General features: G+C 46.8%; 1 protein-coding gene across 1 annotated transcript in view; it reads right to left on the reverse strand.

The window, feature by feature from the left end:
• Nucleotides 1-2,610: 2,610 nt before the first annotated feature.
• The window catches only part of DSCAM (DS cell adhesion molecule), an 808,668-nt gene continuing 795,122 nt past the window's right edge, over nt 2,611-16,156 (reverse strand). Inside the window, exon 33 of the mRNA XM_070466795.1 lies at nt 2,611-3,602. Within this exon, the coding sequence (XP_070322896.1) occupies nt 3,250-3,602 (353 nt within the window). The 3' untranslated portion in view covers nt 2,611-3,249. The remainder of the gene's footprint in view (nt 3,603-16,156) is intronic.

A 16,156-nucleotide genomic window follows, 5' to 3' on the forward strand; every position in this document is an offset into this window, starting at 1 on the left:
GCTGAAGATGCTAAAGAGATGGATAGAGAGGATAGAGGGCTTTCCTGGTGACTCAGTGGTAAAGAATCCGCCTGCAGTGCTGGAGACTGGGTTCGATCCCTGGGTCAGGAAGATCCCCTGGAGAAGGAAATGGCAACCCACTCCAGTATTCTTGCCTGGAGAATCCCATGGACAGAGGAGCCTGGTGGGCTACAGTCCATGGAGTCATAAAGAGTCAGATACGACTTAAAACTTAAGACATTTAGGCTAATAAAGATGACCTCAGGAAGGCATTATAGATCAGACTAGAGATGGGCAGAGGTCCAGAGGAAAATGATCATTACTCTCAGTAATGGACAATGCACAGAGACCCCTTTAAGCTGGATCTCTTTGTAGATATTAATACCAGGCCTCATACACTACTACATATAAAATAGGTAACTGATGAGAATCTACTGTATAGCACACTCTATTCAATGCTCTGTGGTGACCTAAATAGGTAGGAGATCCAAAAAGGAGGGAATGTACATATAACTGATTCACTTTGCTATACAGCAGAAACTACCAGAGCATGTAAAACAATTACACTCTAATAAACATTAAAAAAAACAAAAACAAGAAACCAAGCCTCTACCTGAGAGATAGGGTGGACTTTTTGAAACAGTGCTTATGTGTCGAACTCATTTTAATGAGTGTTTTCCACTCATTTTAATGAGCATTTTCAAGGCAGTATTATTGAAAACAATCCATTCCAGAGACAGACATGGTGTGAAATTTTTTATTTTTCTACAATTTGAGATAAATTTTTTTTAAAAGGCAAATTTCTAAGTTTGGGGGAATATAGTTTTAGGTTGATGAAAGATAGAGCTTTAATTTTTTCTTCCCAGAAAGTAACATTTCATTTCTTTGTATAAAAGACAGCAGTCTGTGAGAGTGTGAGGATGCAAACAATAAGCTGTCAACACGGATTAAAGTCTGAAGCCACAGCAAGAATACAACAATTCGCATCCAGGGAGTCACCTAATGTCAGGACCAGCAGGTGGTCCTGGCATGGTCCTTGACCTGCTCTGTAGATGCTCAGTGTTGCTGAATCTACGTAGGCAAATGGGCCTGCCTGGAAAATAAGTGGAAGGAAGGAATGATGGAAAAGAAGGAGAGAAGGAGTGAAGGAAGGAAGGGAGGGAGGAACGGAAGGACAGAGGGAGGGACAACAGGAAAGAAATTCCTGAACATGTTCCCAAACGGCAATGGCTGGCACCAGCCTAAGGTGGTGCCTTTAGGGGAACCTGTAGAGACTATAAAGGGAGGGAAGGTATTTGTGCAGTCTGCTACCTGGGCAACTGAGCAGTCATCAGCATTTGACCAAGTTTTCTGGTCAATGCCTAACCTCTGACATGAGACCTAAGAGAGTCTGGAGCGGGGAATGTGTGTGTTGGGGGTTCTTTCTAAAGTGTACTATAAGAAGAAAATGGTTATCATTACCATCTTTCTAAAGTCCATATATATGTGTTAGTATACTGTAATGGTCTTTATCTTATAGAACAGACTTGTGGACTCTGGGAGAAGGCAAGGGTGGGATGTTTCGAGAGAACAGCATTGAAACATGTATATTATCTAGGGTGAAACAGATCACCAGCCCAGACTGGGTGCATGAGACAGGTGCTCGGGCCTGGTGCACTGGGAAGACCCAGAAGGATCGGGTGGAGAGGGAGGTGGGAGGGGGGACTGGGATGGGGAATACATGTAAATCCATGGCTGATTCATTTTAATGTATGACAAAAACTACTGTAATGATGTAATTAGCCTATTAAAAAAAAAAGAGAGAAAAAAAATTAAAAAAAAAAAAAGAAGAAAATGGTTCATACTATTTAAGAGTATGGGTTCTGTTAGGATGAACCAAGAGGTAAATAATTTAAACTGAGAGGAAGGAAAAGAAAGTTAGATTTCATCAGAGCACCACTTACTCTTAGACTTGTTTTTTCTGGGTGCAGAGGAGAGAGTTAGAGGAACAGACACTAAAATGTTCTACTGCACAATTAGATACCGGTCATGGTGGTGACAGGACAGGTCCCTGAGGGTTGGCCCACTCCTGCTCCAATAATCCTTCCTCCAGTGAGCTGGGGCCAACTGTGGGACTCTAGAGTGGGGGTCTGCAAACTTTTCCTATAAACAGTCAGATGGTGAACAGTTCCAGCTTTGCAGGCCATATCATCTCTGTTGTAACTGCTCAACTCTGCTATCATGGCATGAAACATCCACAGACAAAATGCAGGCAGTGTGAATGACTGTCTTCCAATAAAACTCTATTTGTAAAAACAGCAGTGAGCTGGATTTGTCCTGCAGGTCACAGTTTGCTGACCCCTGGTCCAAACTGGAGGGCCAAGTATCATTGGAAGGTAGGGAGCAGAGCATGTGAGTGTGCTCAGAATACCTGGCCAGCCCCTCATGAATACTCAGACTCACTGCATCTTCTGTGTTCTTTCCCCACTGTCCTGCAGAGATCAGAGTCTTGGAGTCTGCTCTAGTTTATTAAATTGGGTTCTGGGTCCAGCCCTGGTGTTTGTAAACTCAAGCCTCCCTAGGAAGGAGGATCCAGCGGTCAGTAGGAGACAAGAGAAGCAGACATCGAAATAAAGGCAGACCACCTTTCTTTTTTATTTCGCTTAGACAAAATGCAAAGAGTGTCTCATTAAATTAAAAAATAAACCAAAAAGAAAACCAAAACAAATTGATTCCCCCCACCCCTTCACTGACGGTACTCATTCTAAGTAACAGAAGGAGGTCGAATCAGGGACCCAGTTTCTAATGTGAAAGAAAGATGTGCAAACATGACTAACATTTCCCCGGCCCCCAAATCAAGGTTCCTTTTAAATTCACAAAGAGGGCTAATTTTTTTTTCCTGTTTTTTTTTTTTTTTTTTTAATCTTGTGTGATAGAACTTCCGGTCAGAAGGTTGAATGAGTCCCCCATGCACTTTGTAGAAAATCAGTAAAAATGCAATAGCCCGTGAAGATCATAAAACTGGACTTCTTTCCCAAAAAATCAGATGCCCAGACAGATGGATCTCACACTCAGACAGAAAAAAAGCAGGAGAGTCTTTGCACTGTCTGTGGGTTTTTTTTTTTTTTTTCAGCATTTTCTCTCTCTCTTTTTTTTAATATATTTTGGCAATTTTCTTTCATTATAAATATTGGAATTCCGTAAAAAAAAGGTAGCTTTGATTGACTTTGTTAAACCGTATTTACAGCCGCTGTCCAGTCATGCCGTTGGTTATACCAGGGTGTAGGATTTGGCGTAGGGATTGTTCCCTTTCAAATGGCCCCGTGAGTCCAGCAGCGATTCCTGGGAGCTGCTCATCTTGGCTGCCTGTCCCAGCTCTGCCCCCTCGCGCTGAGGTAATGTGGCCACAGCCCCCTGTTGCCACTGTTGTCCCTCCCTCGTGGAGGCCGTGGAGGAGGCCGCCTCCATGGGGATGGGCTCAAGGACCGGGGGGCGTTTCAGGGTCCGACTTTTCTGGGGCTCCAAGCACGCCTGCCCTAAGCTCGGGTCTCTGTTTGTGCCTGGACCACTTCGGTTCAACAAGAAGTCCATTCGAAGGTATGGAGGCAAGTGGATGAGGTCGCCTGGAAGGAAATGCAGAGGATTAGGTGGGCTCTTCAACTTGGTCTATAGATGCCTGGTGACCCTGTGCATATGTGATGGGCCACTCAGGGTTTAGAGGTGACTGTCACCACACCCTCTGGTTGCCTTTCCCAAGACTCCTGGTCAGAATTCCCACAAAGGCATCATCCTCACCTCCCCCCACCCCTCACCAGACACAGGAGAGCTGGCTTTTGCACAGCTTGCTGACTTTAGCCATAAAAGTCATAGTTACACCAAAGAAACAGAGATCTCAAGATACTTTGAAAGAGAAATTTAGGCGAAAGGCAGCAATGCACGCTGGGTATGAACAGTGACAGACCAAACCCTGGATACAGTGCTCAGGAGAGTGGGCAGGAGAGTGAGGGGCTTGGGGAGGGAGGCAGGGCTGCTGAGCAAAGAATGATGGCGTCTCAGCACCTCCATGGAATTATGTGACCTTGGCCATCATTTAGCTACTGGTTTCTATGATTGCTTTTGGTGGAAATCCCAGAGCACATGGCCTCCTTACCGGGCTTTGCCTGCCTGCTAAAATGCTTGTGTCTTTCTGTTTCACTCAGTGTCACGTAGACAGAGGAGAAAAGCTCATACTGAGTATCAGGGTTTCTACTTCCTCCTCAGGACCACTCACTTGGGCTTCTATGGTGCCAGGGAAACAACCCCCTTCAAGAGAACCTGCTGCAGGGAGAATCCAACTTCTCCCCCCTCCCTAGACACTGAGGTCACCTTCTGGGCTGCTTCCAGCACTGCCTGAGGCCACAGGTTCCCTTCATGACTAATCCTGCCGATTTGGGGTTTCCCAGTGAGAGGTTTGCTCAGGGCATCCCCATTGCCTGGCTGCAGCTGAGACTCTCCCTACCCACTTCCTCATTCCCCTCTCCTCTCATAGGTGTGACACCTGCATCTTAGTCTGTGGACTCTCTTTGCCTGCTTCTGCTGTAACTGAGCAGGACCCTATGAGGCCTTCCTGCAACAGACCCTGGCCATATCCTCTGCCTGCCTCTTATTTGTAGAAAAACTTTAGCTTGAATGGCCTTGCCCAAATTCTAAAGAATAAATTTAGTCAGAGAAATAAAATGCAGAACAACAGTCAAGAACAACAGTCAAGCAAGACAAAATAATAACAATTTAGCCAAAGTAAAGGACCTTTACTTCTTTCTCAAGGGCTATACATAATATTTTCAGCCGTATCCTTTGAGTGGTTTTGCAGATTTGAAACCCCCATCAGGTTGAAGAGGTTAATTGTACACTGACCACAAGCACATAAATCCCCGACCAGTTAGAAGGTTGATGATATTGACTTCCTGTGACCTCACCACCAACTACAGAAGAATGTCCAGAAGCTAATCATGCATCCAAAACTCTCTCCTCAGCATGTAGACCCTTCCTCTTTTTTCTGTATAATCTCTGAGCAAAACCTGTGGTTTGGGGATTTGGTGGACATGAGTCCACCTTCTCCCCAGGTTTGCCAGCTTCCTCAATAAAGGTATCTTTTCTTTAGCCAACACCTGTCTGTTGGCATTGGATTCTTGAGCAGTGGGAAGCTGAACCTGAGCTTGGTAACACTGCTTCGTCTTTATCTCTTTATTCTTTGCAAGATTGCCTCCTGAAATCCCTTGCGTATCTAATCTGTATTGGCATCTGCTTCTTGGAAAATCTGAACTGGCACAGCTACCATCACCATCAACTACAGCAACTGTTCTTTGAAAGCTGGACTGTGCCTCTAATTGTCACATTCCATGGTTTCTTTTTAGCACCTCTTATCACTTCTTCTTCCTTCTATAGAACCTACAACATCTCATGCAGTTGATCTTTCTGTTCTCAGAACTCTCAGCTTCCATGTCACTGCACTCTCCCAGAGCTCTTCTTGGACGTCTGACTGACACTTGTCAATCCTTTCCTGGACCCTGTCCTCCAGCCATCCTCAAGTACAGGGTTTCTCCAGTGGCCTGAGCTCAGTCCTCTCTTTGGGGCTCAGCCTTCATCTAATCTCATTATGAATAGCTCTCATATCCATCGTTTCCATTTTGCTCCCTCTCTCTCTTGAGCCCTAGACTTGAATTTTAGATGCTTTGTTAGATATTTCCACATGACTGTCCATTATGAATTTTAAATGCCACAGTCTATAAACCCAGTTTATGAAGGCCAGCCCCTATTCCCAGACTCATTTCCAAAGGCCACTTTCTCCTTTGCGCCCAATCGTTTTAAATGTCATCCTCATCTTACCAGAAATTGATGCTTGAAACCTCAGATATTGACACCTCCTTCTCCAGGTTAATTCTACTTGAAATTAATTCTACTTCTATCTGTTGATTCATTTTTGGTCCCATCTTCTTGACCCTGGTTCAAGTCTTTAATACATCTTGTAGGTTTTCTAAATGCATGAGCATGGTTTCAGTCCAGTCACTATACATGCTTTGCAAACTTCATCCTCCAGCTTTGAGCTGGACTGAAGCCTGGATCTGATCTGCTGGCAGTTTAGGAACAGTGTTCATTGTGTAGCCTAGTGCTTCCAATTGTTCTCACTTTGAGAAGCAGACAGACAAGGGGTATTTGTGCAACACACTGGGATGAGTGCAGTGGGCTTTCCCTGGCCACACTAGGGGTGAGAGGCTCACCTGTAACTCCTTCATGGCATACCTGGTGAGCAACTCTGGTTAGAAAATGGTCTGGGGGCAGGCAGTCCTGCAGCCGAGAGACCAGGTGGGAGAATGTACAGGTGAGGGAGCCATGATGGTGGGCTGAGCACCAGAGGGAAATGAGAGTGAATGAAATTGTGAAATGTGGAGGAGGCTCAAGGAGAGGGCTCTGGAAATGACCACAGGTGGGACAGGTGAAAACGGAGGAAGAGTCAGGGATGACTCCCTTCCAGGTGTCAAGATCAGGAAACCTGGGCGGACAGCAGGACCATTCATTCATTGCAAAGAACTGTCTAGGAGAAAAATCACATTTGGTGGGAAAAGATTGTGGGTTTTGTTTCAGACTTGCTGAGTTTTATGTGGGTGGGGACACTGCTGGGGAGATCTTAGTAATATATCTAAGGCATAAGTCATTCCTTAACTTTCTGAATCTAAAATAATTGGCAATTCTTGTTTCTTTTGCTTCAAAATATTCCCAACTTTCCATGCCTTCCTCAGCCAACCCCTTGGCAGGATTTTGGAGCCTCCTGTGTCCCGCAGGACTGCCGTGAGCTGGTTGTGGTGCTGACAAAGAAGTGAGTTAGTTAAGTTGCTCAGTTGTGTCTGACTCTTTGCGATCCTGTGGACTGTAGCCCACCAGGCTCCTCCGTCCATGGGATTCTCCAGGCAAGAATACTGGAGTGGGTTGCCATTTCCTTCTCCGACAAAGAAGTGAAGCTGTGTGCAATTAGACAGTGACTTAAACCCCAGGGGAGACTGGTGGGCTACAGTCCATAGAGTTGCAAAGAGTCAAACAAGACTGAACAGACATTCACAACTCCCCCCCACATGCTCCCAACACCTGCACACGTAAATCCCAGAATCTTTGAAATTGAGGTTTACTCACTGAAAGAGAAAAACCATTTAAACAGCAGGGAGAGACTGCTCAATGGTTAGGAGAACTAGAAACAAAAGCAAGACAGGCTGAAAAATTACTGGAAAATTCATTTTGCACAGTATAAATGAGCATAAGGATTTTCAAAATGCTTTGGCTTTTCTTAAGATTTTTTCCCCCAGGGTAAGAGACATGATGACCTTATTTCTGGGAAATTTTACCGAGTTGATTTCTGAGTCGTTGCATTACACTGTCATGTTATTTGGTATTTTTGAAGCAGGAATCCACTTAGCATTTTCCCATTGACTTTTTCAGGATCTCGTGAAGTGACAGTGAGTAATTATACATGATCTCATTAATATTTTTAGCCTGTATTCCACTAAAACAGCCCCAGCGACACCTTGGTTTTGGCTCACTGAAGTCAAGGTACTTTTAATTCAGTGCTAGCTTCATACAGTGAACTGGATCAAAGGAAAGTCCAATAATAAATTCTTGACAATAAATTGTCCACGACACTCTTAAAGAAAGAAGTGATGTAATTTGGCATTCTTGTGAAATGGGTTTTGGTGACTTGATGTATCTGGACTTTGACTTAGAAAAAATGGTGGCATGAATTTTACTGTTATAGACCCTAATGTTGAAGGTATATCTAGCTGTGTATCAGCTTTAGTCCTGAAAAATAAAACTACTTAATTAACAAAAAAATAAAACCATATGTCCTTAGTGCCTTTTTTGATGGTGGTATTGAAAATTCTCTGTCTTCTTTTATGGTTGTGGATGTATTATTCAACCTTTTCTATTGTGGGCTAATTATTTGTAAACAAATATCATGAAAGCATTAATAGAGCTGTCGTTAAAAACATAAACTGGAACAATTCCTTTGTAGCATGAAGAATATTTTTTTAACATGTGAATCAACATACTCTAATGAACTAATTTTGAAATTTTAATATACCCAATTTCCTGAAAGCGATCATCTGTCTTTATTCCAAGAGTCCAATAAACACATTGGATTCAACTGGCTCTTTTTACATAACTAATATTATTTTAAAAACAGTTTGTTCAAACGCTGAGAAATTGTGAAAGGCATTTACCTCCACATTTCTTTTAAAATGTAGGTCAAGAGTGCCTTATGCTGTTTCTGTGACCCAACTGAATCTCAAGTGCTTGGCATATTTGCAGTGCATTGTCACAGATTCAGGAATGGGTCTCCATCTCAGCAACTCCCCACTGAATGAACGGGGCTTATTAAATCCCTAAAAAGTATTAGCATCTTAGTCCCAGCCGGACTGTGGGATGCTCACGAGCTTGATTATGTGGAACGAATGTGTCTGAAATCAAAAGACAAAGCCCTTGACACCTGCCCCCTGCCTGCAGGGGTTCCCGCTTTAGATGGAGTGAAGAAGGTAGCTGGAAAAGAATGGTGAGAATTGGAAATCCTTCATAAAGAAAACAGCTCAGCACCACGTCTTTATGTACAAGGGCTTCTATGTTGGCTTCTTGCAGGCCTGCCAAGCATCTCTGAATAGTCAATATTTCTGAAAGATCCAGTTTTTCAGGCAAAAGCTTGATTAAGCTGTATGATGCTCTCATTAGCTCCTTTCGACAGTGTGTGTTTTCTGATTAGCACGTAAAGTAGCTCTTTCAACTGTGTGAATGCTGCAAATGAGCTCTCTTAATAATTCATGCACTGATGTGGAAGAAAGCACCAGAGTGATCGTGGGGAGTGTTGTTTATTAAAGATGCTTTATGGCCATTAAAATCCCACCCCTTGTGCTAGTTCCAGTTGTTCGGTGTTTACTCATTAGGCCATGTCCGACTCTTTTGTGACCCCCTGGACTGTAGCTTGCCAAGCTCCTCTGACCATGGGATTTCCCAGGCAAAAATATTGGAGTGGGTTGCCATTCCCTTCTCCAGGGTCTAGTCCCAGCACCAATTAGGAAACTGGATTCTCTAATCATCCATCCATCTCTTAGGTTCTGCAGATGTCCACAGATGCATGGACAACCAAACACTTAGAGAGAAGTGGAAGGTGAAACTGTCCTGACAATCTAGACACCTACACAGCTGCTTTCCTTAATCCCCGGCTCTCCATCCACCTGTTTCACGTGGGAGGAACTAAATGACATTTCTAATGGTGGTGATTAAGGGTGAAAATCTGGATAACATGGTGCTCAGTTGCTCAGTTGTGTCCAACTCTTTGTGAGGGACTGTAGCCCACTCCTCTGTCTGTAGGGACTATAGGCTCCTCTGTCCGTGGGATTCTCCAGGCAAGAATACTGGATTGGGTTGCCATTTCCTTCTCCAGGGGATCTTCCCCACCCAGAGATTGAATCTGCTTCTCTTATGTCTCCTGCATTGGCAAAAGGGTTCTTTACCACTAGAGCTACCAACCAGCCAGGGATGGAATCCCGGTCTCCTGCATTGCTGGCAGATTCTTTGCCATTAGAACCACCTGGAAAGCCCCGGATGACACTCTGCATTTAATCTGATAGACTTAAGTCTGGGCTCAGTTTTCTTATTCATAAAACAGGAATAAGAGCTGAATCCACTGTAGAGTGCTGGAAGGAGGATTTAGTGAGATAATACAGGTGAAGTTCTTATTGTCAGATGTCTCCCTTCCCAGAGAGTCTGAAGTTACAGGGCTGGAAATCAGCCAGGTGAATGAATCGAGAACTCTTCTTTTACCTTAGTTTCTGTCTTTTGTGGGTTGATTAGTGTCCCCCCAAAGTCAGGTCCATATGCCAACCCTCAGCGTCCAGGAATGTGACCCGATTTGGAGAAAGGATTGTGCTGCAATTCAGTAAAGGATCTTGAGATGAGATCACCTGAATTTAAGGTGGGCCCTAAATCCAACTACGTATCTGTGCATGCATGCTCAGTTGCTTCAATCGTGGCTCCCTGGACTGTAGCCCACAAGGCTCCTCTGTCCATGGGATTTCCCAGGCAAGAATACTGGAGTGGGTTGCCATGCCTTCCTCCAGGGGATCTTCCTGACTCAGGGATCAAACCTGCGTCTCTTAGGTCTCCTGCATTGTCAGGTGGGTTCTTTACCACTAGTGGCCCCTGGGTAGCCCTAGTCCAAAAACATGTGTCCTTATAAAAAAAAAGAGAGTAGAGGAGAATCTGAGGCACAAAGAGGGGGGAAGGCAGAGGTTGGACTGATGGAACCACAAGCAGAGGAACACCGGGAGCCTCCAAAAGCCAGAAGAGACAAGGAACAGATTATTCCCTGAAATTCCTGAGGGAGCACAACCCCACTGACACCTTGATCTCAGCCTTCTGGCTTCCAGAACTGTGAGAGAGTACGTCTGTCCTTCTGAGCCACCCAGCCTGCAGTGACTTGTTAGAGGTCACAGGTCCCAAACACAGAGGGTCTTCCTAGCTGGGATGGGCTGGGGGCCTCACAGGACGCCTCTCTGAACATTTCTGCCATGTGGGACAGGCTCTGCCCCTTCCACCAAAGGCAGGAGGGGCTTTCTCTTTAACGGTCAGTAACAGCAGCCAATATGCTTGTGGTTTCCACTGTCCCCAAGGTGTGCTTTCGGTGGGCTGTCCTGTCATCCATCCTCTATCTCTGCTGAGGCCAAGCCAGAGTCACTTGTCCCTGGTCTCCTGCTCCCTGGGGAAGCAGAGTCTACCCAGTGGGCACCCAAAGACCCCTGCTGCCCAGCCTGGGTGGGGGGAGATTCCAGGAAACCAGGACCGTGGGGTTCATGTTCACTTCTTTGGTTATAACTTCCCCTCTTGGCTCTCCTCTGGCCGCCTGTCCACTTTCTCACTCCCTCTTTCTTGCTTGGTTTTCGTTGCTTCCCAGGTGGGGAAGCCCATGGACAGAGGAGCCTGCAAGTGGGCTATAGACCATGGGGTTGCAAAGACCATAGGCTGGAGAAGACTAAAGCGACTTAGCACGCATGTGTTGCAAGTTTCATCCAGAAAATAAAAGGCATGGGGGTGGGGAGTGGAGCACAGTGAGCACAGGTGGGAGGGGGTTAGGAGGTAGCTGAGTGCAGAGCAGGAACCAGGCTGATCGGCTTCCAGGGGAGAGAGAGAGAGAGAGAAAGAGAGAGAGAGAGAGTGTGTGTCTGTGTCTGTGTGTCTGTGTGCATGTATGTGTGTCTGTGTGTCTCTGTGTGCGTGCATATGTGTCTGTATGTGCATGTGTCTGTGTGTGTGTGCATGTGCATGTGTGACAAGAGGACAGGATGGGAGGGTATCAGAGCGGAGGCTGCAAATTGAAAGGCGACGTTGCCGCTATAGGAGAAAAGGGCAGAGTCCAGTGGGAGCCCCATGAAGGCTGGAGGGAAGGACCCGGGGACCCCAGAGCTCCCTCCCTGCCCACCTTCCTTCTTCCTTCCCTCCCTGCTCTGCTTACCTGTCTGCCTGCAATTCCATCTCTTCTAGTACCTTCCCAATCACCTGATCTGTGTGAGCTACTCCCCAAAACCCAGTGGGAACCCAAAGATAGCCCTGGGGTCTGAGTCCTGCCTTCGCCCTGAGGGCTGTCTCCACCCACTGGCTTTCATGGGTTCTAATTGTACGTCTGTGCTCCCTGGACGGTCACGCCCGGTGCTCTGCTCCTTAGGAGGATGATGGCCCTTGTGTCAGAGTCGTGGAGGGGGAGAGAGTCGGGAAGGAGGTGAGATGAGCGGGAAGAAAGACCGAGCTGCCCGGCCAGCCTGGTCAACGTGGTGCTGAGATGGATGGGGCAGGGAAGGGGTGAGGTGGGAATGGGGAGGGCAGGGTGGGGGGAGAGACAGACAGAGACAGAGAGAGCAGAGAGATGGGGAGAGAGAGAGACAGAGAGATGGGGGCAGAGAGAGGGAGAGAGGCAGGGAGGAGGGGGTCAGAGGAACACGGCCAGAGGGAAGCAGATGGACATCACGGAGACATAGGACCCGGAGAGATGACTGTGAGAGACACAGGGCTACATACAGAGAAAGGTCAAGGTCACTGAGCCGCAGTGGCAAAGGGGTCTGGGTTATGACTGCAGCTGTGAGCCGGCCCTTGACCCTCGACAGTCCACCTGCCTGGGGGCCTCTGAGATACCTGGGCAGTGAGCCGCACCTTCACCCTTGCCCTCCCTGCCGCCGGAGCCCAGGCGCTGCACTGACTCATGCCCTGAAGGATGAGAGGCGATTTAGCCATTATTTCTAAGTTATGCCTTATTATATGACATAATGGGCCATTTCTCATCCTCTCATCACTGCCCTCTGGGGACTGCCGGTGCCACTAACATTCCCAAAAGTTCAGACTAAATAAGTCGGCATCCATTTCTCTCTCGGTGGTTAACTCTGCTCACTGGTGCCGGGACAACTCCTGGCCGTGGGCTGCACGCCAGCACAGACTCCCCTGGTGATCCCAACATCCATCAGCAGATGTGAGCTCAGAGAGTGTCATCCACCACCCCTGGGCCCTTCAGCCCTGCTCGGCCCCGCTGTGCGAAAACTGCTGTGTTAAACTTGCCTCTTTTTAGCTGAAAGCCAGGACATCATCCTCCCCCCACACCCACCGCAGCTGCCTATCAGGAAAGCAAAACCTCCTGAACCTTCTCTATCTGTTCAGACTCACATGCGATATTTGAACGCACTTTAGCTTTGGAAGAAAATGGCAAAATCATTCCCGGCACAGAGCAAGAATGCAGCAACTCAGAAACTCTGCAACGGACTTGCTCTCTGTGAAGCTGGCTGTGATGAGGGTTCTGGCCACTTGCCACACACAGCCTGGGAAAAGAAAGTCTACAGTCGACAACAGTGGTTGTCAGCTGAGGGTCATTTTGCCCTCCAGGGCACACACAGCAATGCCTGAAGCTTTTGGGGGGTGTCTTGGTTGGTAAGGCAGCTGCTACTGGCTTCTAAACCAAGGCCAGGGATGCTTAGCATCCTGCCATGGCCAGGCTGGTCCCAGCCACAAAGCCTCACCCAACCCCAAATGTTAATGGCACTGCTGTTGAGAAGCCCTAGCTTAGATGGTCTGAGCTCCGAATTCCAAGTGGTCCTTATTTCACTTCAGTTTTATTTTGTGCTCAGTTGCTCAATTGTGTCTGACTCTGTGACCCCATGGAGTGTAGCTCGCCAGCTCCTCTGTCTATGGAATTCTCCAGGTAAGAATACTGGACTGGGTTTCCATTTCCTCCTCCAGGGGATCTTCCCAACGCAGGACTGAACCTGCCTCTCCTGCATCGTCTGCATTGGCAGGTGGATTCTTTACCACTGTGCCACCTGGGAAGCCCTAATTTTACTTTTAAAGCATTGGAGTCAATCAGAATAAGGAATTGTGCTCCTCAGTCCCTCCTACTCCACAAGGAAGTACAGCCTCAGTCTGTCATGGAGAAAAGTAAGGGATGGGCCTGATGGACCAGCAGTCAGAAGGTCTGTGTCAACCTGCCCTGAAGAGGTGGGAGCTCAGAGCCATGGGCAGGTGTGAGTGAGAGTGGGCTGAAATCCTGCCTTGAAATCCTGCATCTGCTCAACTAGTTCTGTGACCCCTGTGAGCTTTAAATCTTACCTATACAAGGGAAGGGTTTCCCAGGTGGCGACAGTGGTAAAGAACACACATGCTAATGCAGGAGACACAAGGGATGTGAGTTCAATCCCTGGATTGGGAAGATCCCCTGGAGGAGAGCATGGCAACCCACTCCAGTCTTCTCGCCTGGAGAATCCCATCAACAGAGGAGCCTGGTGGGCTACAGTCCAGGGGGTCGCAAAGAGTCGGACACGACTGAAGCAACTTAGCATACATGCCTACAAAGAAAATGCGTCTGATTGTTTCTAATGAAAACCTTGAATCTTAAAAGAGTTTTGTTTTTTTTTTTATGCTCTGAACTATCTCATCTGTGACAACTGGTCAAGCACTTTTGAATTAGAAGTTTAGGGATAAAAAAGGGACAGATGAATGCATTTGGGGGAGCCTGGAACTCCAAGGCACGTTCCAATAACTTTCTTTTCCCTGCTGGAAAATTCTTTATTCGTCAGCAAGTGTGAGAACATGTGCACGCTTTCACAAAAAAATCATGCAGAATGACAGTGACTCAAGGTCCCTGTGGGCTCCAGTCTCCTCTGGGGACACATAAAAAGGAACTTTCATCAAGCTCTAACAAGGTTTGATGTCTGTGCTTGGATGGAGCTGGAGATTGATACAAAAGTAAGAAACCAAGGATGCTTACCTCGACTTCTGGCAATTTCACTTAAAAACCACACAGACTTGCAAGGACACTATAGCATCAAAGAGCTCCTTACAAAGGGGAGCATGTAGTCTGCCCACACCCAAGCCCGGCCAGATCTAACACTTTTCCAGTTTAATATTAATGTTGCAGTGGTAATGAAAACTCGTAAACAAACCCCTCTTGGTAAATGAATCTGCACTCCCAAACGGCAACCAGGAACAACTCTAAATAAATAATGTGAACTGGATACCAGAGGTCCTGCCCGCAGATTCTGTTACCATTCTTGGCTTGTACCTGGGAGACTTCATGCATTTTTAAGGGCTCATCATTATTGTGATCCTCCTACTTGCTGGCGAACTTTTCAAAACTTCACTGAGGTATGAAGGGGAACTTTAAATTTGTCCATGCTCATGATTCTTCTGAAACAGAGTAGTTCTGGATAAAAAGCAGGATTGGAAAATTAGAGGATAGCCGAGCTGGGAACTCACTGTTAGGGCATTCAGAGGCCCCAGTGGGAAAGGGTCCATGAGGGTCAAAGGCACCTCCAGCTCCCACATGACCCCCTCAGGGACCCCCACACTGGGGTGTATCCTTGGCTGTGAAAGCAGGACCAGTTGTGGAGTGGATGCCAGAAAATACAGGCTGGAGGAAAGAAGGGAGGCAGGGAGGTTGGGTAGGAAAGAGCAAGGCTACCTCTAGAAGGATGGAGGCCAGGGACCTCAAGCCTTGTGTGTGTGTGTGTGTGTATGTGTGTGTGTGTGTGCGTGTGTGTGTCTGTGTGCATGTGTGTGCACATGCTGGTACATGGCTACATGTGCACACAACGACAGCTGGGAACAAGGCCAGCCTTTGCAGGGCATGTGACCTGAGCAGAGGCTGGCTGTTCTTCAGGTGGGAACCCTGCCTCTCACTCCACGCTCTTCTCTTCTGTTAAACAGACACACACTCAGGAAAGCATGAGGTATGGGATGAATGGATCCTAAAACTAAAATCCCCAAACTGCTTCGTGTAACTGGTTGCTCTGAGAGCCAGCAAGTTGGAGGCAGGCAATGGCCATTTCCAATCAGAAAACTTCCACTGTGTTCATTGTGGCAGAAGAATGGGGTCAGGGAGCCAGTCAGTGAGGTGCAGACATTCAAGTCTGGAGCCCTGGTGTCCAGCTGCGGAGATCAGAAGGGGTGTGGGGGTCCTGCCCTAGCTGCTGGTGGGGCCAGGCTGTATTAGGTTGCAAGTTTGAAACTTTAAATTGATTTAAGTAGCTTCCTTCAGTGGCATCTCTTGACTGCACAGGATAAGCACGATGAATAAAGAAGCAGCAGGAATCCAAGAACGTCAGAAACTGGCTCCAGGTGCCACCTGAAACCAAAACTCAGTATTGTAACCGAAGTATAAGAACCACCTTGACCAAGAGGAAAAGGTGCTGTTAAACTTTCCAGCTGCTTCTCGGAGAAATAGAGGGCTTGTTGGTTTTGTTTCTAAAGTGTAAATGTGTGTTAGTCACTCAGTCATGTCCATCTCTTTGAGACCCCATGGACTGTAGCCCACCAGGCTCCTTTGTCCATGGAACTTTCCAGGCAACAATACTGGAGTGGGTAGCCATGCCCTCCTGCAGGGAATCTTCCTGACCCAGCTATTGAACCCAGGTCTGCATTGCAGGGAGATTCTTTACCTTCTGAGCCACCAGGGGAGCCCTAAAGATGGAAATAGCCATGACTTATTGAAGAAAATGGAAGTTACAAGACTTGCATTTGACTTGAAATACACAAGTCCTAAAAAGGCAGCAAATTCAAAATTCAGATGTGTTAAAAATCTAAAACTAGATTTTGATACCTGCCTTGGTAGCTGCTGTCCACATTTAAT

Source organism: Odocoileus virginianus, chromosome 4 (genome assembly GCF_023699985.2).
Source record: "Odocoileus virginianus isolate 20LAN1187 ecotype Illinois chromosome 4, Ovbor_1.2, whole genome shotgun sequence".
Classification (NCBI taxonomy): domain Eukaryota; kingdom Metazoa; phylum Chordata; class Mammalia; order Artiodactyla; family Cervidae; genus Odocoileus; species Odocoileus virginianus.